The sequence below is a fragment of the Polyodon spathula genome, chromosome 13, assembly GCF_017654505.1.
Source record: "Polyodon spathula isolate WHYD16114869_AA chromosome 13, ASM1765450v1, whole genome shotgun sequence".
Classification (NCBI taxonomy): domain Eukaryota; kingdom Metazoa; phylum Chordata; class Actinopteri; order Acipenseriformes; family Polyodontidae; genus Polyodon; species Polyodon spathula.
In genome coordinates, this window is record NC_054546.1 from 36,376,136 (window position 1) to 36,403,826 (window position 27,691).

General features: G+C 38.3%; 1 protein-coding gene across 6 annotated transcripts in view; it reads left to right on the forward strand.

The window, feature by feature from the left end:
- LOC121325135 (nuclear factor of activated T-cells 5-like) overlaps positions 1-27,691 on the forward strand; it is a 41,749-nt gene that overhangs the window by 12,769 nt on the left and 1,289 nt on the right. For 2 of the 6 annotated variants that reach the window (XM_041267436.1, XM_041267438.1), the window contains exons 2-12: positions 7,778-7,903; positions 16,735-17,332; positions 18,116-18,305; positions 18,590-18,780; positions 19,185-19,357; positions 20,550-20,684; positions 22,176-22,228; positions 22,737-22,869; positions 23,473-23,550; positions 24,397-24,542; positions 25,044-27,438. In XM_041267436.1, the coding sequence (XP_041123370.1) occupies positions 7,778-7,903; positions 16,735-17,332; positions 18,116-18,305; positions 18,590-18,780; positions 19,185-19,357; positions 20,550-20,684; positions 22,176-22,228; positions 22,737-22,869; positions 23,473-23,550; positions 24,397-24,542; positions 25,044-27,438 (4,218 nt within the window). The remainder of the gene's footprint in view (positions 1-7,777; positions 7,904-16,734; positions 17,333-18,115; positions 18,306-18,589; positions 18,781-19,184; positions 19,358-20,549; positions 20,685-22,175; positions 22,229-22,736; positions 22,870-23,472; positions 23,551-24,396; positions 24,543-25,043; positions 27,439-27,691) is intronic. The other 4 variants (XM_041267437.1, XM_041267440.1, XM_041267439.1 and 1 more) reach the window with 2 other exon arrangements.

The following is a 27,691-nucleotide window of genomic DNA, read 5'->3' on the forward strand; positions in this document are numbered from 1 at the left end:
TTTTGTAGTTGTTACACAGCTTAATTCTAGAATTATATTCTTCTCAAAGTTTTGTTTCAGGTGATATCCTGTAGAAAGAACTACTGTTTCAACCTCTGGTCGTACTGATACAAATCTTTTTCTCATCAGTTTTACCTCATGTCAAAAACCATTCGGTCTGATATGAGCATTCTCCTTTATGTTCACAAACTCCCATTTCTTGTTCCCAGTTTCTATTAAAGACTTATATGTAAAGTAAACCTTTAACCCTTAACAAGGCTAGATGTCTGATTTAAAAATATCAACTGTTTGCCTTTTGCTTTAACCTAGGAGTTAACTTCATTTTTTAACCACACAAGAAATGTGCACTGTATTTAGACAGTAACATTTTAGCTTTAAAATGTGTACATCAAGTCAGTCACTGTCTTCTATGTGTTTACTGATGCAAGTTAAAATACATGTATGTAAATTGGAGTACACGCTGTTTAGTTTTTAAGCAGAATCATCAGCTGCAATGATAAAAAGCAGGAGATTATGGAATTGGTAATTCAGTCTGGTTGTTTGTCAATGGTCAGTGACAGTTGACTGATGCCCAAGATCAGTATGTGTTACACATTGTATTTGTTTTGCAAGCCATGGCCTAAATGGTGAAAATGTGTAGAATTGAAAGCTGTCCTTGCAGATACACTTTACCTACAGGCTGTTAATTACAACACTGTTTCATAAGCTATTGTAAAGTGCTTCAATAACTTTGGTTTTGATTTTGATGTTTTGATTAATCTGTACACATTTATAAAATAGTTCTGTGCACTTTCCTCGAAATATGACACACTTACCCATGACACTTCTGTGAAGTTTAAAGTAAATATCCTTGATTTTCACAGGGCCAGTGCCTGGTTTACTGTTAACTGATTTATTTTAATCAAGAATCCTACTGTTTAAGTTAATTGTGAAGGGGCTATGTGTTTAAAGGATATAATTTGTAAACTTGATACTCCAACTTGATTTTCTCATTAAAAGGTATAGAAATAAGCTTAAATCCAGTCTGACACCCTATCATCCCCATTTAAATGTATTGCAGAATTATCATACATGGAGACACAATATCTACCCTTTGTTGGTTTGAAGGCGGTCGGGATCCTTTTAAAGAGGCTGGCCTAAGGATTCTGATAGTTCTGAATTACATCAGTAAACACAAACGGGATTTTGGTAGAGAGGCAACATTAATTATTAAATCATTATCTAGCCTAATGACCCGTACTGTATCTGCAAAAAATGGTCTCATCTACTTCTTAAAACAAGAGTGGTGGGGTAGGGAGCTTTGAAAAGGGTTTGCTTTCAGGCTGGTTATTGGATCTGCTCATCCTTCAGAGGTTTATTTTCATCTTTTTTTATAATGAAATCAGACGTAACTTGAAAATCTTTTTCTGGCAGAGTAATTAATGCATTGCAAAGTTGAAGTGCCAAAGTAATGACTGGGTATGGTTCTACTTCTCTTATTCGGACGTTTAAAAACCATTCAGCACTTCCAGCGTTGTTTTCCATTACTGTGTTTGCATCTCCAGGGAGTTTGGGGTTGAATTATTTTGTGTCTTGTTCTCATTAAACATTCATTAAACACTGAATTGCTGTAGTGGAATGGGATCAGGTAATCTTCATGTAGTCACATAGTAAAAAGAGTGTGTGTGTGTGTGTTTTTTTTTTTTTGTATGAAGTGTTTGTGTTGAGAGGGACTGCTACAGGTACAATATGAGGTTTAAAACGGGGGAGAGTTCTGTTAAGCAATTTAATCTAACTAGCAGTAAAGAAGTTTCATTAAAGAAGTGAGTTCCTTTCTTTGGTGCTTTTGTGGCAAGAATTATGCATGCACTAGAGAACCTTGTTAACAAGCTGCCTTATTGCCTCAGATATTTTGAGTTTTGTATTAGAAATGGTTGCACTTAAGATTGTGCAGTCTGTGTAGCAGTACAGAGTCATTTTAGGTCTGTTTTAACATAAATGTCCAAACATTAACTACTTACTTTCACACTAACTACTGAAAATTTTGGGAACTTTAATAGGTGGGTACTAAAGTCACAATAGCTTCAAATGAAAATTGTTAGAACAGGTGACTTTGTTAGGTTTTCAAGTGACCAACAACTCTCTTCGTTTGGATGCTGCTCGAAACTGGAAAAAAAATTTGCATAAGCTAGTAGTATAAGAGTTCTTTGATCTTCCATGCATTCAATTGGATACACAATCTCACTGAACATAGTATTTCTCACAGTGCTCTTTGAGAGATTTTGTTACATTTAAGCCAAAAATAAGATAAATACAGAAAAGTATTGAATAGTCTCCTGGTCTGGCCATATCCAAATCTGTGTAGATTGAAAGTTTTCTCTTTCTAGACTGCAGCAATGGCTATTTTTTTGGTTCTGTATACTAGACGTCTACTGGGTTGGAAGACTTAAGTCCCAGGTTATTGTTTTCAAAGTATCCTTTTGTACTGAAACAGATGCAAGGACAAGGCAAGCCGATAAGATCACTTTTAACATATAGAAAATAAGTATATAGCAACAGGCTTTAAACCAAGGTCAGTTTTTATATATTTCTGATACCAAAAAAAATACATTATTACAACTGTAGGTATGTGATTTTGCAAAGCCAGTGAACAAATACAAATAAGTTAATTTGTAATCAGTTACTGCTTCTAAAATGTAAGATGTGTTTTTTTAGGAATAAACAGGGAGCTGCTAGAGATGCTGGGACATTTTAAATATTTATAAGACATGGAAGACTTTAGGCTTGCATAAAGGTAAAAAGTGCATTTTCTTACAGTATACTGTATTTTTCGAGGAACAGTAAATATGTTCTGATGACCTATTTTGGAGCCAATTTTGCCAAACCAAGAAAGTACATTTAAACAGCTTAATGCTAACCCTTGCCTTTCCTATGAAGTTCATAGGCACTGCCACTTGTAAAAGGGTTTTCTGTAAAGACAGGATCTGACTTCATGCTCCAGGGTAAGTGGAACCAAATGTATTCCGCTCTTGTATCCTAGTAAATGTTGCATAACAGAAAATAGTTAGTTCCAGTAGATCAGTAACAGTGAACTATGCAATAAATAATTTGGTTTGTTGCCTATATTGCAAGAATTGTGTACTAATGTAGTATGTTGTGTTTCTGTAGTCATACATGTGCTATAGGAGCAATAAGGGAAACACTTTTCAGCAGACAGTGCCATGTTACACTGACCTGCTGTTCAAGAGTCACACTAAAGGCTACGTTGTTGGTTCAAGCAATAGACCTAATTCCTGCATATCTTAACCAAACTAGATTTATGCCACTAGGTGTTTTTCAGTTGATACTGTTCAACTTTTGAATCCTTTTTTGAATGAAAGATTGTATTGCAGTAAAAAAGCAAGTACTGTGTTTTGTTTATACTGAGGAAACGATTCAGCAGAATAGGAATTTTTCAATGCCCAGTGCTGGGGAAAACACCTCAAATGCGCCAACCACTGATTCAATAAGGACCTCTGTTTAAATAAAAGATTTCTGTCTGTCTGCAGTTTGCCAGTCTGCTCATTAGAAGGGCCTGTGTTCACATTTACGTGCATGTGCAGATAGCAGGGCCGGGCGGGGGAGAAGGTGTCTGGAATGGAAAGCATCAGGTTTATTCTGTCTTCTGCTACAGAGCTAGACATTACTGTATCTCAGTTCAATCTGCAAAATGTATAGAAATTGCTACCTTTTACACTTGCAGTATGCCACATTATAACGTAAAACACTATACAGGGTAAGGATAATTTTAAAGGAGTCTGTAAACTAGGTTGGAATCACTATAGAATGGAGTTTGACACCCACTTCTTTCCAGAAAAAGTGGATTTAAAACATGTGGATGAAGATTTAATGGATGGAGTGTGCTGTTTTTAAGTTAAACTGTAATTGCGCATCGATAATATGATGATGACATTGGCACATTACAGTACTTGGAGTATCCAAATTGAGAATTTGGATGAACTGGAGGCAGTTTTTCTGTGATAAAGAAGCCAATTCAACGTGGTTAGGCTATTGTGCCTGTATGCCACACTAAGGCTGTGTTCACACTGAGTCCATTTAGGGGATTTGGACCGCACTCGGTATGGTCCGGTACACTTTGGTATGCTTGGTGTGAAGTGTGAACAACAAATTCCGCTTGGGAAATGAACCGTACCAAGCCCACTTAAAAAGGTGGTTTTGGTCAGTTTGGCAAACTCGCTGAGTCCGTTTCGCTTGCTAAACGTCAATGTTAACAATAGCTGGACTCGGTCCTGCTACACGTGGAAAACAAACTATACAAGGTAACCTGACTCAAAGTAAAAAACGTATCAGGGAACTGCACTAGGGTTACCAGACATCCTGGGAAAATTTTGATTTTCCCCGCGTTGAGCCTTAATTTTTTGTTCTGCACAGAAACACAGTAAAAGTGTTAATCATCCCGGTTTTGCACAAAACTGTATTCGTGTGCTGAGCAAGTTAATAGCAGAGTAATGTATTAGGTTGTGTGTTTGTGCCATTCAAAAATAATTAAAACAATCTTATGGACAGAACTCACAAAAATAGTAAAATATATTCACTTTTCTCAAATTTTACTTTGTTTAATGCCGACATTAGGAGAACCGCGCAGAATTGCGTAAACTGCATTATTCTCCTACAGTAGGCATTCAAGAAATGTATTCATTAAATCAGTGAATTGCTGCCCCAGTGCTTTCTTCCATAGCAATATGTAAGACTCTAAACCATGCCATATTAAAAACCAGAGCAGTACGTAAATAGCTGCCATCTTTCAATATGCCTGGCATGATATTGTAAACATCCAGTTCACATACCATGTAAACAAGCCAAGTGCACTTGCAAACTGCATTTTGAACACAAACAAACTGAAAAAAACGGAAAGGGACCAAAAAAAATAACTTTAGCTTGCATGCAAACAAACTTGGTCCCTTTGCTGGCAGATAAGTGTGAACTGCAAGCACACTGATACATTGTTTCAAACTAAACAAACCAGACCATAGTCCAGCGTGAATGCAGCTTTACATTTATACATGAACATACAGCAATTTTTTTTTTACATGGTTATCAACTTTTTTAGTGTTGGTTCTAATTTTATATTTACATTTACTGCTTGTTTTGTATTTGGGCACTAGCCATGGTTGGTCTGTGTATAAGTTGTGTGAGAGTACTATGACATACTCTAGGTACTGTACAGAAAGCGTATTTGTTGCTCATTCACTCCCCCTTAGACTATTGGCTCATTCAGCGTTGGGTGTTATGGAAACTTTCCAGTTGCTAGTAAGGTGGGGGGGACATGCTGAAAGGCACACCTACATTTCAAATAAAGAAAGCCAGTGGTTAACCAGACACACTCGAAAGTTATTTCATTCAGTAGAAAGTGAACAATAAGTATAAACACTGTGACTGTTGTCTTCTGTCCAGAATATTGGCGCTGGGCCATTTTTTTGTTTTAATTAAGCTAGCATTCCAGACAATGGCATTATGGGTGAGTAGTGCACAATACATAATAACGACCTCTCTCACACTCGTAGACTCTTGTTTGTATTCGGTTTGTGAAATAAATAATAATCTTGACATGTCAATATCCAGGAAAGGTGTTTTTTCTTTTCTATCTGATTTATTTACTCATTTATTTATTTATTTTATGTACCGTAAAACCTCAAATAATCGCCAGTCTCTAATATGCGCCAGGTCTGCTGGCAAATGTTGTAAATAAACGCTGGGTCTCTCTTAAACGGCGGGTCTCTGTCATTGCCATTGAAGCTGAGGAGAAGCTTGAACGTAATGAACTGCTATAAGTGACAGCGATGAAAGTGACTCTCAGGATTAATAAATAATAATAATAGAAAACGTAATTTAAGGTAGGCCTACATGTAATGCATATTTGTTTAATGCAGTTATTAAAAGTTTTGAGTGTGCTGAAAGTAGGCCAGATACAAACCTTTTGGTGTATTTTAATGTGTTTTGTTGTATTAACAATGTACAAGTTTGAGATTAAACAATAAATTATTTTTGACAGTGATACTTATTGCTTTTATTGTTCATTTTTAAAAACATTGTAGAAGTTTGTGCTATTGTGCTGTAAGTGTGGCCTACACACCTGTGTTCTGATATCTACAGGGCTGTTGTTTAGTGGATTTAACTGTTTGTTGTTATTAATAACAATGGTAGATCTAATTCCATTTTTTATTTTTTAATTTAGTCGTTGCCAATTATTATTTTTGTATTTTCTCCCAATTTGAAATGGCCAATTATTATTATTTAGGCTCAGCTCACCGCTACCACCCCTGCGCTGACTCGGGAGCGGCGAAGACTAACACACGCTGTCCTCCTAAACGGGTGCCGTCAGCTGAACGCTTCTTTACACACTGCGGATTCACCATGCAGCCACCCAGGAGCTACAGCGTTGGAGGAGAACGCAGCTCCCGGGCAGCTAACAGGCAAGCCCACAGGCACCTGGCCAAACTACAAGAGTTTCCGGTGCGCAGTGAGCTGAGGACACACTGGCCGACCTAGACCCCCTCCCCCCCCACGCCGACTCTCAGCCAAATGAGTGATGAGTGCCGCCTCCTGGGAAATCCTGTCCACTGTCAGCTGTGGAATAGCCCAGACTCGAACTGGTGACATCCAGGCTATGTGGCGCATCCTGCACTCGCGCAGAGTAATTCTGTTTTTAAATTCAAATTCGTACTTCTGCTTGTTCATTTTCCAACGTTTTGCATACCGTATCTTTAACCAGTGCGTATATGAGGGTGTACAATACAATGCAATTTTATTATAAAACAAAACTGTTACTTGCTTCTCACTGACACACAACTTTTTAACAGTTGCTGGAATGTTTAAATTGAGTTACAATGTTGCTACAAGGTTGTGTGTCTAGTGGCTTCTCAATGACCGTATGAAGCATGTGACGCTAGTGATCTAATAAACACCGGACTCAAATAATCGGCGGTCTCTAATATGCGGCGGGCTGTGGCAAATATTGTAAATGAATGCCAGAGGCGTTTAATTGAAATTTTATGATATGTATTTTATGAAATCTTAGATTCTCATGTTCCTGTAAAAATGTAGTATTAAAATAACGTAATGCCTGCAATTTACTGAAATGAAAACCTGCGCATGGTATAACGAGTAAAGCTACCCTGATCGCTCTCCTGTTGACTTGTGAATATCAGCTCTCCGACTCTGTGGAGTGTTCAGCATACCAAACTAGAGGGCATTGTGCTCTTGGTTCCTTAAAATAACTTTCTGCCATCTGGGGAGGTGGATCTTTAACAGTGATTGGTCCCTGGCACATTGGTGTGTTAGATCATGCAGAATTGCTGGAATACAGGGTGAGGTTTCAGTTATTCTAGGCTCTTGTAATCCGTATTTAAACTGTCAGAATATTTTCCAGACCGGGGCCAGGCAAAACAATGGTCAGAATTGATTGGTGTTAATTTTGAGAGGAAATTATGGTAGTATAGGCCTAAATCAGTTGAGGAAAATGCATTTACATGACATGCAGTACATGAAAACTTTCTTTAAATTACTGCTTTGGACTGGAATTTCTGTAAGCACCATAAGTCCATGGAAAGTGTCTAGTATCTGAATATAATTATACTGTAAAATACTTTTACATGCATTTATTTATATTTATTTGTTTTTTAAGAATAAGTACAGTAGCTTCAAATGTCATTTTAATAACTTTAAAAATATATTTTCCTTACTGTGTTACGGGAATATTGTGCTTTTAAAATATGAATCCTGTGTTCACTCCTTCCAGAGTCAGTCTATGACCTTCTCCCAAAGGAGCTGCAGCTGCCATCCTCAAATGAGTGCAACCCAGTAACAATGAGCCAGAAGAGTGGTGGAGAGGCTAGCCCGCCTCCCTTGGCTCCCCTTGCTGCAGGTATCCTCTTGTTTCATTCTCTCTGGTAACTGTAAGTGGTGCTTGCAATGGTCCTAGGCCTGTTTACAGGACTACACCCTTCTTTAGACTACCTGCAAGGATAAACATCAGAACTCGGCTGTACCTGACAGCAGAACCGCTAATAAAGTATTTTAAAAAAGGTATTTCAATCTACCGATGGCAAAAAAAAAAAAAAAAATTACATTTCAGCATCTTCCAGCATTCTACTCTGTAAATATGAATCGGACAAAACCGACCAGTGGACTTTGTTTCTTTACCTGTTGAAAGCCTTTATTTTTACTTTGCTGTCAGTTCTGCTGATTTAAACAGTTATGTATCTGGTGTTTTGTGTCTTGTGTTTTTTTTTTTTTTTTTTTTTTTTTTAATTTACAGTGAATCCTATTTGGTAGGAACTGTGGTTAGGTGAGCACTGGGTTTGTGTTCAACAGCTGATTATTTTTGGGATACCGCAACTATACAAAGTTTGGGTAGTAAAACTTTTTGAATGTGGTTAAGTTTGCGTTAAGGAGATAAGACTATAAACTTTTCATTTTAAAACATATGGTATTTTAAGACAAAAGCATACATGAAATATACACTGTGATTAGAAAGTAAGTTTACCACATCAATGCACCATATCATTGATGTGGTAAACTTACTTTCTAATCGCACTGTCCTCCTTTTTGGTCTTTTGTGTTTAATAGTTCTGTACCTAATACCACCCCGGGCTGTCTCGAAGTTTTCAGCTTTGTAAAAGTGGTACTTCTTTAAAATGGTTATTGTGCTGAATGCAGATTTGAAAGCTTTTTCAGGTACCAAAGGCAGATCACATCAGTAGATTACTATCAGTGTTCTCATCAGGGTCCCATAGTGCTGATTTATCTTTTGGTTTTTTTTTTGTTTTTTTTTAAATTGACAAAATTATAAAACTGCTGGACACCACTGTTTTTAACTAAACATTGCAATTGTCCCTCTCCATAGTCTCCTTTTCAGAGGCTTACTGTAGTAGGGTTTAGTTGCTCCCCGCTTGGATATATTCTGGTGAGAACACTGCCTTGCAGTTGGAGTCTAAGGTAACCATGTATCGCTAGTATGTATATGTTTACTGGAAGCTTGCAGGCCTGTCTCTGTAGGAACTTGAAGCGCAAGAATCATATTAACCAACTATCCAGCCATAAACAGTTTTTAGGTTTTTTAATTTGAAAAGCTCACTGTATCATTAAACAATGCTGTCAAATAGGACCCGAGGGACTGCTTAATTGGAGCAGAGTCCTTGAAAATCTGTAATACAGTTGGTCCAAATCTTGGTGGCAACTGGCCATACTGCACCGATACACTGTGTTTTGAACCTCGTTATTTAGCATCAGACTGAGTTGGGAAAGTTTTAATCTGATGCTGTTTAATCCAGACATCACAGTATGCCTTGCATTCATACATTTAATGTTTGTTAAGTAAATTTGAACTTGATTTTAATGTTTGTTTTTCAAAAACAAACAAACAAACAAACAAACAATCAAATTCACACATTTCTGTTACTTTTTTTTTATTTAAATCCAATTGACTTAGTTTTTTACTTTGCCCCGCATTAAAGTGACCATGTTTAGAGGGAGTTTCAGTAGAACGAGAAGTCTGTTGCCTTTGGACATCAATACCTAACTGCAGCCAATTGCATCCCTCTGAGGAGGCGGGACATACTGGCTGCAACAGTTGCAAGGTGAAGTATTTCTAAGTTTAAATGAATTTGTCGGGACTGCAGTTATTTCTACAAATTGGCCTTGCCTCTTACTGGCTGATTTTCTTTCTTTTTTAAAAGCCCTTGAATTGGACATGTTTTCTTTGTAGTTGCTGTCCCAGCTGAGTTTTTATGTTGTGACAGTTGGTTGGCCAATATATATTCTATAAACAGGAAGCCTTACTTAATCTTAACTGGGTCGTTTTTGATAGTTTTGGATGGGTGTGAGGCATGGTAACAATGACTCAGTTGGAACCCTTAGGATGCATTGCACCAGTACCCGAGTCATTACTGGTCTGAAACTTGCTGCTTCAGTTAATTGAGAATGGTGCACTTTTTCATTTGTTGAACAAGATACCATTTAGGTTCTGGACTGTTAAGCTATTTGACTCTTATCCACTCTACTCTCAGTCGAAGGCAATCTGCTTCACATTGTTTCAGAGATAAAGGCTATGCTACACACCACACTCGCTCTGTTCTCTAGCGCTAGATCTAATAAGTCTGCTGTATAATCCTTCACCCGTGTGTGTGTGTGTGTGTGTGTGTGTGTATAATTTATTTTACTCTTAAATCTAACACTGTCTCTGATCTAAAGACAATATTCACAATCACATTTATATACCGTTCCCCAACTACAAGCAGCTGCCTATATCTCTGCGCAAACACCATCTCTCTGAACACATCCTTTTTATGTATAGCTACACTTAATTCTAATGTTCTGTATTTACGCTTATTCAGCTTTAACATTTGTTTCAAATACATACTGCACATAATACCAGTTTTAAAGTTCTCTGGTTGGAAGAATCCAAGTTAAGTATTCCTCAGTACATTCTTGGCACTTTGTTAAACTTTCTTTGCAGTAATACTTTAATAAAGGTATTTTGAAATGTCCAAATTCATTGTGTATGTCTTTTACACTGTGCTACACAATGCTATCCCTGCTTTTTTTTTTTTTTTTTTTTTAAAAGGTCTTTGTTTTGGTCTTGGACTGAATCAGTATCACTTGTTAACTCTTATCTTTACCTTTCAGTACAAATAATTTATTCAATATATAGTGTGGCAGTTTCCCCAGCAGTTCAGAGTCCAGTACAGGAGAAAGAGTGAGACTTTATATGTGAGCTGGTATTGTTCCGAATGAAGAGGGCCAGTCTGTATGGGTTTTTTATGAAGCAGCAAGTTGGACTGGTAATTTCACTGTGCAGATTGCAAGTGAGGTTGCTGGTGTTCCTTCCTGCAGATGCAGTGGCGAGTCTATTTCATGGACTCCCTCTTGGGAACGCATGGTTTCCGAGCAGGATCGAGTTGCTGTGTGCAACGGAAGCTTCTCTTGACTGACGCGGTGGTCTGTACATTAGTGAGGGTGAATGCAAATCCTGTCGCCCGATGCAGCCATCTCTCCCACACTTTTTGCAGGAACGGGATTGGCTGGTGTCAGGTAGGGGTGCCTGGAGGGATCAGACTTTTAGTTCTGCCAAGAAAGGTTTGTTGCATGAGTTCCAAGTGAATACATGTGTTGCAAGGTCCAAATCTAATAATCTTTCATTGCAAATGTTATTGCACTACTTTTTGACAGTGTGTGTGTGTGTGTGTGTGTGTATACATATACTTTATGTGTGTGTGTGTGTGTGTGTGTGTGTGTGTGTGTGTGTGTGTATATATATATATATATATATATATATATATATATATATATATATATATATATATATATATATATATATTGAAAAAGTAATTAACTTTGGAATAATATTTTATAAACTAAGCGAATATTTTATTTTTAAAGTGTATTTTATACCACAGTATTCTAAATTGGTTTAATTACATTTGTTTTTTTTCAATCTTGACAAATGTAACCTTATTTTCTGCAAACAAACAAAGTAACTCAATTGCTTACTTGCTGGAATGCTAGTTGTTTTTGCTATTAATAACTTAACTTGCATTCTAGCTCCACCTTTCAGAGACACGCATCGTGGTGGGTGGTGTGACAGTGTCTGTTTCTGTCAGTAGTGAAGACATTTAGTGGCAGAGACACTTAACCCATCAAATCTCTCCCAGGGTATAGGTCGGTCTAACTTTTTTAGACTTCTTGTATTTTAAGTATTTATTTTAAATATAGATTTATATCTTCCTTCTTTTTAAGTTTTGAATGATTCAGTTATTTAAAATGACCTTGATAGCATAAATGATAAAGATATTGAAAAATGGGACACAGTGTTGTTATTGGGACTGTAAGGGAAGCAGTTTTTCCAGCTGTAAGGAAATGGGGAGCTGCATTGGCCCAGGCTCCCTGTCCCACAAATGCAAGCAAGGACTGTTTTTTAGGTTGAGGTGTAGCCTCCCAGCTCTGAACCTCATGAGAAAGACTTAAAAAATTAAACAAACACTATGCCCATAGTCAAATGTTTATACATTACAAAAGTGTTTTGCAGCCACTTTGAGTTTTTTCTTGTCCCCCTTCTCTCTCTCTCTCTCTCTCTCTCTCTCTCTCTCTCTCTCTCTCTCTCTGCATCCCATTTTATTTTGTTTGGTAGCAGCATATACCGATGAAAGCAGATTTTAGTAAAGCAGCGACACAGTTAGCCAGAGTGACTGTAGTTATCTGTTTTTAATAAATAAAAAAATTCAATACAATACCCATTATGCAGACTTGTTGGAAGACTCGCCCAGCACAAAACCTGTTCTAAACCATTGGGTTCCTGTAGAAGGACAGTAATCAAAACAAATCAAAAAATACTGTTACAAACTTGCTGTTGTTTGTAAAGCTAGGCCTTGCTTGTTTCAAACCTAACCTAATCTCTGGCTAGACAGACAGCAAAACGGCAAACTCAGTGTGGCTGTGGAAGGAGCGTGTGGTGCCTCTCACTTTAACTAACTCCGACACCCCCAGCAAAACTCAGGTTGGAGCGACCTGAAATTACCTTTGCTTTGGATACTATTCGGCTCCTCTTTTTGATTTAGACTCTAATTCTTCTGTATTAAACATTTACTATATACAGTAGTCTACGCTTATAGAAACACCTCTTAAGAGATCACTTCAGCTAAGAGAACAACCTTGTGGTGAAAAATATTTTTTTCATTGTAAATGCTCCGCCTAAAAGAACAGGAACTTCACTTAAAAGAACACCTTTTTGGCAAATAGTGGTTCGTTCACAGCTGATACAGTACTGTTTTGTAACCTGATAACTCCTCATCAAACTTAAATTCAAATGGTTTATTCAGTCTTTTCAAAACTGACTTCCAAGTGTGTCTTGAGGCACACAGATTGGTTTATTCAGTCTTTTCAGAACTGGCGTCTTCATTAGATTTTAGATTTTGCCTTAAGAAAATAGGTGCAACCTCCCTGAGTAGAACAGCAAGCTACTTGTAAGGTCAAAAAGCCAGCAACTGAACCCCTGCTGCAAAGGAATTCAAAGTCCACACCTAGTTTAGAGCAGTAAAGCTGGGCTAAGATCTGGATGGTGTGCGATATGTTGTTGGTCCTACTTGAGATTCTAGTTGCCTTGTTCATTTTCAGTCTGCAAAGGTAGATCAAAGTTATAGACGTATGTATGCTTAATTGTGTCCATTATCTACCATAAATCTTTGTTTTGCAAGTTCAAACGCTTGGGTAAAGCAGCAGTCTTCACTAAGTACTGTAGAGCAGTTGCTGTCTTCATTGTATCACCTACAAGACCCAACAGCTTTAGGAATGGGGGGATTGACAGATTAGTGTTGGTAAACCAAAAAAAACAACCTTTCAACTTGACTCTTTCCACTTCCTATTCTGCACACCAAAAACAAAGTAATGCTCCATTTTCAGAGACTAGTATAGATTCTCCTTTTAAATTATTAAACTGATTCAAGAGACAAATCATTTAAGACAGGGTGCTTTACTCATAGTGGCTGCAAATCACACTGTGTTTCCCTTGGATTTAAAATCTGCATTTTTTAGATGGTACTATTTGATATATAAAATAAATAAATAAAGGGTAATATTCTTGCATGATATATTGTTTTGGTATGTTTGAATCCTAAAAGCTGATATTTAGTTTTAAAACTGTCGCTCAGTTTATCAGATTATCAGAGCCACTACATTTTTTTTTGATGAGGTGTGAAGTGTGTGAAAATGGAACTTGCTGTTGCACTATTGAGTCTACTGTTTTGGTTTTCTGTGAGCTGCTAACATTAAGGGATCATGGAATTTAACACTCCTGGGGCAAACAACAATAATGAGATGAGTTTTTTTTTTTTTTTTTTTTTTTTTTTTTAATTATTAAAGGTGTTCAGATCTTTCTTTTAATTTTAAATAATATTTGAAATAGTACAGACATTTCCAAATTTGGAGCCATGAAAATAATTATTCAAGCAGTTTGATTTAATAACCATTATTTGTAACAGCTTGGCTTGACGTGCATGCAAGCAGGCAAGACTCTGTGTCTGTGCTGGGCATCTCGTTTGACTTGGGGGTGCTAAATGTTTGATTTTACTGACCAGAAGTAAAAACCTGTTTTTTTTTTATTTTTATTTTATTTTTTTAAAGACTTGAATCTAAAGTTAAATTACTACTTTGAGAGCATGCATAGCCTGTAATTCCCAGTTAATACTAGATACCCTGTGTCTTTTAAGATGTGCCTTTTAAAATGGGCCAGTTTTGAAGCAGTACCATCTCACTGTCAGGTTAAGGCTGTAAACATGTGTTTTTAATGAGTAATCGTTGTTTGTTAGTTGTTTTACAGCCCTTGTTTAATGTTGCAGCAGGATTAATATATCTTCTATAATGGTAATACAAGCTGCCACAAGGCTGTCTTAAATTGTATCCCTTTTTATTAATGCAGCCTGTTAATGGGAAGTCAATTTCATAAACTCCTAAAGGATCTGATAGTGGCACTGACTTGATTCAGTTGATAGTTACAGAAACCTGATATACTTCTGAGAAGGCAAAATGAAATAATGGAAATGTCCCTTAAAACATATAGCATCAAGAAAGAGACTAAAAAAACCAAAAAAAACCACGAAGGGCAAAGTTACACAATTTGGAAGCATTCTTTAAGGGGTCAATTACCACTTTTCTTTTTAATTCTGCAGGTGTTTTTAATTTTTTTTAACTATGAATGTTAATATACAACAGCTGTTGAAAGATTAATTTAACATACAAATGAATAGTAAAGGATTTAAATAACTTATAAAATCTGCTTGCAGCATTGCATTTACCATCTATTCTGCTGTCCTCCACTTAGTGAGGAGTCCTCGGTTCTTATCAACACACCATCTTTGTGCGAGGCAAGACAGCAGCTGACCTTTCAAATTCAAAAAATATATATTTAACTAAATCTTGGTCTGATTACTCTCTTGTACTTGGAGAAACCCTATTAAATATTGTAATAGCAGCTTCAAAGACAACACTACTTTCAGATCAGACTGCATACATTAATTTAACGACTGTTCTAGAATGATAAATTAAGGCACCCTACTAAATCCAGGATACTAACCTTAAACTAGCATATTATGTTAAACTTGCTTCATTTTAGTTGCAACACTGCAGTTTTGAAGAAATGATATGAATGATAAGATTTGTATGAACATGCCAATTATAATAAGTAAAATTTTCAGGTTTCAGACTACCACTGTACTTTTTCTTATAGGTTTTACCTTAATTAAGAGAGTTACTCCAACATACTTTCATGAGCTTACTAACAGAATGTTTTATTATTGTTCTGAATGTGTGAATGTTAAATGTTTAGCAGCTTATTTTCTTAATGTATTCCAAGACTGATGACGCTGAAGTTTTGATTTTCTACAACTAACAGATTCGAATTAATAATGGAATGCTTTCAAAATGTTAAACTTTTGCACCCATTTTTAATTTACTGCCATCAATATGGCACATGTAAAGAAATACATTTGTAAAATTTGGGATATAGGTTCCATTTTCACGTTAAGGGTGGTTCAAAAGTCATTTGAGCTGTTGATGGATGTAATGGGGGAGATAGCCTTTGCCATAGAGCAATGAAACTTTGCATTCATGTAGCACAAGTGAAGTCTATAGGGGGAACAGGGTCATATGGTTAGCACATTGGGGGCTCTGCCCTAGCATGTCTATAGCTGCTCAAAATGACCACAGTTTCCACTATGCATCCTTGCATAGTATCCCATGCAGCAAATCCACAAGAATTGCAAGCTTAACGTCATAGATAAGGCAAGACCCCTTATTAGCAAGGGGTTGCATTTATCAAGTCTTTATTCCAATTTTTTGAGAAGGAAAATATGGTAATGAGATTTTTTTGCACACTTTCCTATAAAGACCTAGATAAATGCATAAAAGTGTCAACCATATTGTCATCTTCAACTTTCATTGCTGTTTGGTGCCTACTCCCCCCTCTCCCTGGTGACATTTGAACCAACCTGTAATTGATTAAAACACACTTCTATTCAAATTTTTTTTCAACTATTTATTTTATTTTCAAAAACATAAATCATGAATGATCAGCATTTGTTGCTCATTCATTGTCTTATTTTTGTTCCAGGAAATTCCCTCTGAAGCAGGGAGTGTCTGCATAATGATCTGCAGTTCTCTGCTTCATAGGTCAGAAACTTGTCTATTTTGTTTATGTGGCTACGCTCAGTCCCAACTAATTTTTTTTTTAAAAATCTAATTGGCAGCATCGTTTGATTTAACACATGCAATTTTTTTCCATTTGGTTGATAACTCATTTTAATGTTTTTTTTTTTTTTTTTTCAATTTTTATTTTTTCAAACTTTTTTGTTTGTTAAACACAATTTAAAAACAAAAAAAATGTGTATTGCTAAATCCCAGCAGATAAAACATTTGACATTTTTATCAACAGTTATCTAATTTTAAATTAAAACAAAAAGCATTACATACAAATTATTGTTGTTTGCTTATTTTTTTTTTTTAAATCCAGCAATATTTCATTTTTTTTTATAATTAAACAAATTCTAAAATCAAGTTATGATGCAAAAAAAAAAACAATTTTTTTTTTTGTTTCAAATACCAAAAACGAAAAGAAAAAAAAATGCACACATTTTGCTGCTTGAATGGGACTGCTAGCCAATGTAAGTGGAAATGCCTTTATTTATTCTAAAATTGTGCACACTGCAGATGCCACTTCCACCTCTTCTGTCTCCATGGGTGGTCCTCGCAGTTCTTTTACCGCATCTTCTAGCCCCACCATGCGCTCCTCTACCTCAGTCACTGATCACGCAGCTCTTCAAGTTGACAGCTGCACTCCGAGCGAGGGGGTAAGTAGCCAAGGGATGACTGAGGTCCTCTGTGTAGAGACACTGACTGGTGGTGGTTGTAGTGGTGGTGGTGGCGGCAGTGGCGGAGGAGCCCAGCAGCACCAGACGACTCCCTCCAAGAGACGGACAATCCTGAATATCTCCCCGCCCCCTGAGGATCTGCTGGACACCAGCCGGATGTCATGCCAAGATGATAGTTGTCCTGACTCAGAACTGAGCAACAGTATTTGGATGGAAGACTCTGCCTCCAACTTCAGCATTATGAGCTCCAGCTCCTACAACGACAACACAGAGGTTCCGCGCAAGTCCCGGAAGCGTACGCCACGGCAGCGGCCCGGCCCGAAGCCCATTACAGTGGACGGGGCCAGCCTGGATGTGTTTGATGCAGACAGCGCAAAGGGACCTCACTTTGTTCTCTCACAGCTGGGATCTGACAGCAAGACTTGCTCCAAGGGAGGGTGCGTACTGCGGCCTCTTAATTTTTTTTTTTCACGTACTCGTTCTTCTTAGCTTCTCTGACGTCAGCCAAACAGTGCACAAGTTGGTTAACTACCAGAGCTTTACCCCATACTAAATAGTCACTGCCCATCTAAATGGCCATGGTGTATTTATCTGTCCACGTTGGTCCCTAACAGTGATGTACTTCGTTGGCATAATGCAGGCTAAATGAACCAGATCTATAACTAGCTGTAAAACCCAAACTGCTGTGGTGGCATTCATATTTGTTAAAGAGATGCATTATTAAAAGGCCATGTGTTGTACTTGTGAAGAGTCGATCCAAAACAAATGCATTACTGAAGAGAAGATCAGAATATGAATGAAGTAACTTCATAAACATTGTAATATGTGAAAGCCATCCTTGAAAAGGGCATAAGAGTTCTCAAAAACAAAACAAGAAAAAGCACTGAATGCTTTTTATATAGTGAATAGGAAGTTCAAAAGGTATATATGCATTATGTTTATTGTTAAATTGAATAATAGTTTTTGGTTTCTTTGGTTAACCTATACTTAAACACTATGGCTACAAAATAATTAAGATAATAGACTCCAGGGTGGGGCTAAACATTAAGTGCACTGAGTTATGTGCCTGCTTTGCATTAATAAATAATTGATAATGTAAAACATGTCTAAGGGTTGTCTATCCCCTAATCTGTTAAAATAATGAGAGAGGTAAGCACTGAGGGATGTTTTATATTGTTGTTTCCTATTAATAGAAGTGCTTCTTTCTGTGTGTTTTATAGCCCTGTAGAGGGGTCACAGTCGTTGGCACAGAAGGCTGTCACCTTGTCTGGCCAGTATCCCAGTAAAAGTGAGGGGAAAGAGCTGAAAATTGTAGTACAGCCAGAGACACAGCACAGGGCGAGATACCTCACTGAGGGCAGTCGGGGCTCTGTCAAGGACCGAACACAGCAAGGCTTTCCTACAGTTAAAGTAAGTAAGCAAGCAGAAGTTCACCTTCTGACCTGTCTGCTAGTGAACAAGACCAAAACGTCAAGTTTCATTAAGGTTTTGTCCAAGAAAAATAGACCATTTCACTGCCACATCAATTAATATTTACTAACAGTTTGATCAGAGATGTCAGTCGCCTTACAGTATGCCCAGGGGGATGCTTTGTTTTTTTTGTTTTTTTAGACAAACAGTTTAATCTTGTCTTCACAAATAGTATGCGAATCATGTTGCTAATCTATTTCTTTTTTTTTTTTCCTCGTCCCCAGCTGGAAGGTATAAGTGAGACTGTGGTGCTGCAGATTTTTGTGGGTAGCGACTCTGGCCGTGTAAAGCCCCATGGCTTTTACCAGGCTTGCAGAGTGACGGGCCGCAATACAACACCTTGTAAGGAGATAGACATTGAGGGCACAACAGTCATTGAGGTGTGCCTGGAGCCTGCCAACAACATGACTTTGGCGTAAGGAGAATCTTTATTTTTTTGTTGCTCATTTTCCTTTTTCTGTTTAAATAATACAGAACCCAACCAGGCTGCTCATGACAGATCACTGTCATAATAAACTGTCCATGAACTACTGTACCTACTTAAAATTTCCATAGGTTTTTAAAACCAGCACAATCTTCCTAGTGTACCTGCCCACATACTTGGGGTCTTACCTAAAGGACCAACTGCATGTTATTTAAAATTTGCTGCTGGGTTTGGACAATTTTTCAGCAGGTCAAAGCTAGTTAGAAGTAGCTTCATATTGCTTGTACTTAATCTTTACATACAAGTCTGTAGCAAAGTTTCAATTTTAACTTGGGGATAAGTGATCGAAGGAGAGAAACTAGTTAAGCTAAGTGAACAGTTTTCTCATTCTGCAGTGTGGATTGCGTGGGGATTTTGAAGCTACGGAATGCTGACGTTGAGGCTCGGATTGGAGTTGCTGGTTCCAAGAAGAAAAGCACACGAGCCAGACTGGTTTTTAGAGTCAGTATCAGTCGCCCTGACGGGTCAATACTAACATTGCAGACTCCGTCGTCTCCTATTCTGTGCAGTGAGTACATTACATTAACTTCTTGGAATTCTATTGCTGTATCATTCTAGGAAATAAGCAAAACATATGGGTTCTTAGTTCTTCATGCCACACCAGTAAAATTGAAATCAATATGGCTCTGGTTATAGATTCTTATGTTACTGGTATCTGGGGAAACAGTAAAACAGTCCATGCCCGCGGACTGCTACAGTTATAGGATTAGAAGCGCACATTTTTCAAAGCCATGTTTCAATTAAAGCACTCCAAAAAAACAAAAAATAATTTCAAATATCTTTTTTTTTTGGTTTTTATGAAAACTTTTTTTTTAAAGTTTATCTGGGTTCTTCCTCCATTTAAGTTCAGGGAGTTGTGTAAGAGCCCTTTAAAGAACTAAGCTCTGTGTCTGAACTTTACTTTCAACAATCAAACTAGCTTTGACTGTGACAATTGCTTAGGTACAGATATATACTTAATAACAATTTCCAAAGATAGCCCACCATGCTTAAATAGATGAAGATTCAGATTTTGTTTATCTTATGCCAGACAGAATAACTAAAATAATGCAGACAACTAAATGATTGTTATTTTTCCCTGTTGGACCCCAAGTCTGTATTATGTAATTAAAATCGCACAGTAACTATTTTAAAATGGAATTATTTCAATTACTAGGGGCTACTTCCTGGATCAGCTTCCCCAAGTATCCAAACATTGGTATTGTTTCAAAAGAACAAAGTTAAAAACAGCAATATGCTTTTGTTTTTAACTTTGTTCTTTTAAAATAATAAATCATCATAGAGTGGAAATGTGATCTACAGTCTAGTGTTATGTTCCATCTCTATTTTCATTCATTGTGATCCCTGTTAGACCCTAACAATGTGTGTGTGTGTGTAAAAGTAATATTACACACACACATGCTTTAATGTCATGGGTTAACTGTTAAAAGGTTTTAATTAAGGCTGCATGTGTGTGTGTGTAATGAAACCTTTACCCCTTTTAAAAATGGATTCCTGGATAATATGTTTAGGGGAATGTATGGGAGTTGTCTGTCTCTGTTGAACTACAAATTTAAGTTGTTGGCTGTGAGCAACTAAATAAGGCAACTGTGGACTGTTTATGGTTTTGTTCCTGTGTGTACCTCCGGTCTCTGTGTTACAGAATCTATAGTGTATCTTGGTCTGTGAGTAAATTTGCTGCTGTTCCTTTTTCACTGCAGCTCAGCCTGCTGGTGCGCCTGAAATCCTGAAGAAAAGTCTTCACAGCTGCTCAGTGATGGGGGGAGAAGAGGTGTTTTTAATCGGAAAGAACTTTCTTAAGGGAACAAAAGTCATTTTCCAAGAAAATGTGTCAGGTGTGTAAATTAGATGGCACATTTTTTGGCCTGTACTCGATATTCTGTCTTTAGCAAGAATTAAGTAGTTCTGTATTTCAAACAGGACTGCTAAGGGGGGGAGGGAGGGAGGGAGGGAGGGCAGCAAGCTTTCTTTTCAAAGCTGAACCTCTCCCTCTTTCCACCAGAAACATAAATTGCAGACCTATGGCAGCCTGAATAAATCATACGATGTGCTGGCAGTTATAGGCTTAATTTAACAAGGTTAATGCCCACATGCCAACATTTATATTGTTGTAGTGGTTGTTTTGAATAATAACAACAACAAGGTCCTACTCATGTATTTCCGGCATTGGACCATGTCAGGAGAGAGCCATGAATGCGAGGGTTTTGCAGTGACAGACACACACACCTCGGTGCAGTAAACAAAAATTTTCAGACATATTTATAAATGAACAGACAAGGCGAAATCAAAGGCATAAATATATTTTTGTTTTTTGTGTTACGGTTAGGTTGCCATGGCTTCTAGCCACAGTAAATAGCTTCATCATGCATCACATGATCAGGGTACACATTTTTCATTTATTCAGTTTTTTTTTATTTTCTTTTTTTGGTTGATTTTGGTCCCTTGTGTGTGTGTGTGTGTGTGTGTGTATGTATATGTATGTATATATATGGCCATAATTCTTTTGATGTATTATCCAATTTGTTCAAAAAATGTTTTTACATGTACCCTACATTTTGATGTTTCATTGTACAAGTCAGATGTGAGCTGGCCATGCTAAAATACATTTTTCCTAAGAAGTGTCTCTCTTTTTCCTTGTTTTTTGTTGTGTACTAAACAGGGTGAGTCTCAGACTATAGAACTTTTTGTTTTTGTTTTATGGAAGTATAGTGTGTGCACATTCATTTCATGTATGCATGTACCTGTAATCTTAAATCTAAAGTTAGGAGTTATAGGAACAAATCTAGCAACAGTAAAAACTAGGAGAAAATAGCTCAGACCCTAGAGTAATACAGTGTGCATCTAATTGGGTGAAGCAGGTATACATGTGGCATTTTAGAGGTATTATGTGACACCACCTGAATAAAAAAATCTGTTTCTGTTGTCCCAGGAACACACTTGTGGTCAGTTTTATTTTTTTTCTATGAAGGGACCCATTTACTGATGAGTTAGGTTTTTGGATCAATAGCCTACAGGCAGGAAATAGTTCATATACAAGGAGCCCTGTGCTGTGGAGGCTGATGAATGGGGTGGTGAAAGTTATTCATGGGTCCCTAACTAGATTTGAAGAGGTTCTTCTGGTTTTTAGACTCCAATATTATTAGTTCAGACATTTAAGGAGTAGAGGTACAGTTTGGTTCAGTACAGTGATTTGTTCTTGTATTATAAAGATGTGGTGTGTTGCTGTTGAACGCTGTATATAATACAAAGTGCTGTGGAAGTTTCCATGGAATTGAAAAATGTATGTTCTGGCTACTATAAGATTTTTTTGTTTTTTTCATTTAAAGATGACAATTCTTGGAAAGGGGAAGCAGAAATTGATATGGAGCTGTTTCATCAGGTAAATAACATAACCAAAAACATACATGTATGTCATCAATTACGCATATTCTCCATTTCATACAAAACAATCAGTACAAAATATCTAAGATCAGGGAGTTGGTGTTGATAAATAGTGCTTTCACATGAGAACAGAAATGTTAAATTAATGCTTAGTAGCGTGCAACAAAGAATATATGCCATCCTAGAAACAAAAGCATCAAAACACAACCAGATTGATTAAAAAAATAAAGACAAAAGAGCTGTGTAAAATTTGAATTTATTCATATGATTTGTACCTGCATCTCCTTTTAAATAAACCTGGAGTGGAGTTGATAGACGCCCAAAACTGACACGTTTAAAATCACATGTTGTGCTTGAACAATGTTGAAGAAATGAAAGGGTAATTCAAAGGGTTACTGCTGGGAACGATGCAGTGAGTATTTTTTTGTCTAAGTCAGGCTTAGAGCAGAGCAGTGGACAGAATTATACTGCCATACAAATATGCATTGATGTTTTTTCTCTTTCAGAATCATTTAATTGTTAAAGTTCCTCCATACCATAATCCGAAAATAAGCTCACCAGTTTGTGTTGGGATATATGTAGTAACAAATGCCGGGAGATCGCACGAAGTACAGCCTTTCACATACACTCCAGAACCAGGTTAGTGCATCTTCTCTAAGCTAAACCGGAGGTCCGTTGTCAGGGATTCAAATAAGTGGACTATAAATGAACTGGGTAACTTTGTTTCTTTCTTTGTGTTCATTTTCAGTTATATACCTAATGACATGCTGCTGTTCAACTAATATTTTTACAGTGAGAAACTATCGCCTGCCTAAAAAATGACTTGTCTCAAATTATTCAAACACATTAGCAATGGAGCAGTATGGTACTTTTTAATTAAATTGGTGTTTACTTAGTTACATTTTGTCATCCTGTTTTTGGTTTATGTTTGATGTATCAAAACCATCTTTTAAAACATGTTTTAGTATATTTTTTATTAAATTAGATTAATAAAAGCATTCTGAATGACACAAGGTTTGCCAGTGCCTGTTGTAATACTGTTTTAAATGTGGGCCAAATCAATTTTATAGTCCTGTCATACAATCATGCCAGTAAAACAAAGGCCAGTAAATATATACATTTAAACTCAAGTTATGTACATTTTCTTTTTTTTTCTCAATTTAATTTCATGTTTTTAAACTGACAAGGTTTGTTCACTAATAATTTGTTTTAAGTCACTGTCCAGCTGTATTTGTTTTACAGCTAACACTGTGGAGGTCAATGTGAAGAAAGAGGTGCCATCCCATGCCCAGTCCTGCTCCTTCGAAGAATCAGCTAAAGGTATTTTTTTTTTTTTAACACATCTATCAATGATACCAGGAGCTTCCTCCACAGAAAGAAACATGACAAGTTAAACCACTTTTCCAGTAGCTGCAGCTAGTTATAGCTGTGCTGCAGCATACATTCAGATATTTTGAATTTAGAAGGGCTGTAAGCCTGCAGGTTAAGTCCTGAGGTTTTACAACTTGATTTTCTTTTTTTTTTTTTTTTTTTGGTGTTTCTTTTTGATGTATCACATTAGTACTAAGAAAACAACGACTTTAAAAACCAGAGTAGAAGAATGTAATGTATAAACATAATAAACATTACATGTATTGTTTTAAGTGGTAGTCCATTTCAGTCTTTTGGTGCATTTGTAGCAAATTGTATCCTACTGCATCAAATTGTAACAATGCCTGTTGAATTGACTTTGTGTTTGGTTGCTGATTTGCATGCTTGTGAATGTTAGAGCTTTGTGACTAATCACAGATGACTGTGAAAGGCACTCTTGTAAATTACATATTTTGAGTGACACAGAACTAAGAAAAAACTTGTTTTAACAAGCCTGGCATCATGTTGACTTTAAACTGGTTCAGAACACAAAACACTAAATAAACCATTTAAAAAGTTAGCCATGCATTGAAATGAATTGTTATGATTTGATCTTGGCTATTCTTTACTTCCATATTTCTTGTTAACAATTTTCTGTATTTGAGATTTCTAAGAACAGTGCGCAGCACAACCTGACTAGAAACGTAACTTCTTGTTAAAGCAGTGACATACAGTATGTTTTCTTGAATTAGCCTCAGCAGGCACATTCCTCATTACATCTAGGGACATGTAGTGTCTGTTTTCCCCTGGCATCAGCAGGTATGAAAACCCCAAGCTGTACACTGGACAAGGTCAGCCTGCTCCCCAGTGCCTTGATGACTCCACTGCTGCCCCTGGTCAAAAATGAAGAGGTTACCCCCATGGAGGTGTCATCCAATCAGACTGCACCTAACGTCTTCAAGGTAGGGATCACATAGATCTATATGACAGTCTGTAACAGGGCCTCCAGTTTGTTTGTGGGATTTAAAGCTTGTTCATCACGGATCATAGCTGTAGCCAAGTCATAAGTGCTATCTTAGAAATACATACTGTTTTTGAGTTGCACATACTTCATACTATGATTTATTGATATAAATTGGTCTTTGCAGGTGTAGGAACCATCATATACAAGATTGTACAACTACAACCACCTGTCTTAGGGTGATGTAGCTTACTGTTTGGGTCACCATTTGTTACTTGCGCATTAAACCTCATAATGGATTATTTACACAGCAGCAGTGCAAAGTGTACAGCTGACCTAGAATCCCTGTTTTCCATTGAATAGTATAGAAGTACTTACCCAGCTAGTACTTACCCAGAACATATTAGAAAGATTAAGTGAGATTTCAAAGCCGTATTTAAAACACTTTGTGGTTAAACTGTATAATGCATTTTCTAATATTTATTTTTGTAATACTGAACAGACTTCTGACGTTATTGGATCAGCACAGCAAACCTTGGACATGAGTTTGAACATGTCCTTGAGCAGCATCCCTTTCTCCAACTCTGTGCCTCACCAGTTGGTGGAGCCAGAGCAGCACCAGGTTCAGTCCACAAGCTTTTCCAGCGCTGAGCCTCTGAGCACTATCCAGAAACAAGACATTGCACCAACTAGCCCCCTGCTCCAGCAGGTCACCCAGCAATATCAGAGACCCGATCTCCTGCTGGATCACAGAGATGCTCTGTCCCAGGAGAGATTGCCGAATGGAGAAAGAGTGATGGAAATGCAGCAGCTTGGCAAGACACCTCAGCAATCCATAGACCAACAAACCATGCAGCAGCAACAGCAACAACACACCATGCAGCAGCAGCAACAGCAACAACACACCATGCAGCAGCAACAGCAGCAACAACACACCATGCAGCAGCAACAGCAGCAACAACACACCATGCAGCAGCAACAGCAACACACCATGCAACAGCAACAACACACCATGCAGCAGCAGCAGCAGCAACAACAACACACCATGCAGCAGCAATCTATACATCAGCAACAACACACCATGCAGCAGCAACAACAAACCTTGCAGCAGCAGCAATCTATACATCAGCAACAACAACAAACCATGCAGCAGCAATCCCTGCAACAACTTTCATCTAACCTCTTTCCAGCAGATGGAGTGGAGCAGCTGGAAAGAGCTGTGCGTCAGCTTCAGGCTGGTTTTTCTAGGGGTAGTGAAGCCAGTCTTGTACAGCAGGTCCTGGAGGTGGCTGTCCAGCAGCAGCAGCAGCAACAGCAGCTGAATTCTGTTCTCTTCAGTCCCAGCTCCGGACCAGGGAGCATGCAACAACAAGCGCAAGAGAACATGAACAACATCTTCCAGCAGATTAATTCTTCTTCCATGTTCCCATCCCCAGACTCCACCAAGAATCTGGAGAACACTGGGATGCAGACTTCTGAGGGGACACTAGCTAGCCAACAACAGCAACAGGCTCTGGAAAACTTAAGCCTCCAGCAGCAGTTGCAGTCAGATCTTTTTCCCTCCCAGGTCCAGGAAGCTATGACTGGCCAGATCCCCATGCAGTGTGGGTTGTTCCAGGGAGGCTCAAGGAATGAAAATCCCCAGCAGCAGCTCTCTCCGCAGGGTTTGTTCCAGTCCCAAAGCACAGGGGCTCCTAGTGAAGATGGTGGGTCTCGGCCCAAGCAGATGCAGACCAGTGTATTTCAGAACATGGTGCAAACCCAGGGGCAGGTTGGGGCCCTCTTTCAGACATCTGAGAGTATGCTCCACAGTGGCTCCCAACAGCAAGGGTCATTGTTCCAGCAAGCAGAGGAAATGCTTTCCATCCAGGTCTCCAGCTTTCTCCAGCAGCCTTCCTCACACCCTTCCTCTCCTCAGCTGTTCCATTCCCAGAGCCCCATGAACGATGCCCAAGACCCTCCGACAACCTTGTTTCAAAATCAGAAACACTCCCCCACTCAAGAGCAGGTTCAAGCTGCCATGTTTCAGAGCTCTCTGACAGTGTTGACCAACTCCCCCCTACAGCCAGACCAGCAACAGCATGGCTCTGGCCTCTTCCTGTCACAGAATAATGTGACCACACTGCAGTCTGGCCAGATCGCCCAAGACAGCAAACAGCAACAGCAGCAGCTTTCTTTCTTGACCTCTCTCCAGAGTTCTGGCTCACCTGAGCAGCAGTCTGTATCTGTTTTCCAGCCCGGAGATAAGAGCTCCCACCTTCAAGAGAGCACCCCAATGGATCAGCAGCCACAGCAAGATGCAGTGTACCAGACCATGTCATCTTCAGCAGATGGCCTGTCTCCAAGCCAGCAGGGGGCATTCTTTCAGTCCCAGCAATCTATGGTCTCCCCTCAGGAGCAGCAGCAACAGGCAGGGCTTCTTCTGTTCAGTGGACGGAATCAGATGCAGCAGTTAAACAGCAGTCTCCCTTCCCTGGAGCCTCAGAACCAGGCCATGTTCTTGACCCAGTCCAACTTGATGTCTGTCAGTCCACAGGAGCAGCCACAGCCGATGTCTTTCCAAAACCAGAGCTCGGTGGCAGGAGGGACGCCACAGAATGAGCAGCCTCAAGAGGCCCTCTTCCACGACCCGCAGCAAATGCAGTTAGTGCAGGGATCCAGCAGTGCCTCTGAGTCTCCAGTCACCATCTTCATGCCACAGGCCTCCCTGCCTGCCCTTCAGGGTAGCATGAGCCAACAGAAGCTGCCCCAAGCAACCATCTTCAGCACACAGACAGACTCTCCCTCCTCAGTTCAACCACAGGGTGCATTGTTTCACACAACTGTGACCAGAACGATGAACCAGCCTGGCCAACCTCAGCAGACATCAGGTCTGTTCCTCTTTGGTATTCAGAATGGTAAGCTCTTTTGTTTGTAGCCTTCTATATCAAGAGAGAGTTCAATTTCCAAATATTAAATGTATCCTTCTAATCCCCTAATTAAATTTAAATAAAAACAAAATGCTCCAGTTGTAGGAGTGCAAAGGCCAGTGCAGTGCTAGTTAGTTTTTTCCTTCATCTAAGAAAGTAGTTATAAGGAAGTCTTGATTTGCATTACTGCATGTTACAAGCAACCTAAATCCATGAAAATTTGTATATTATAGGACCATTC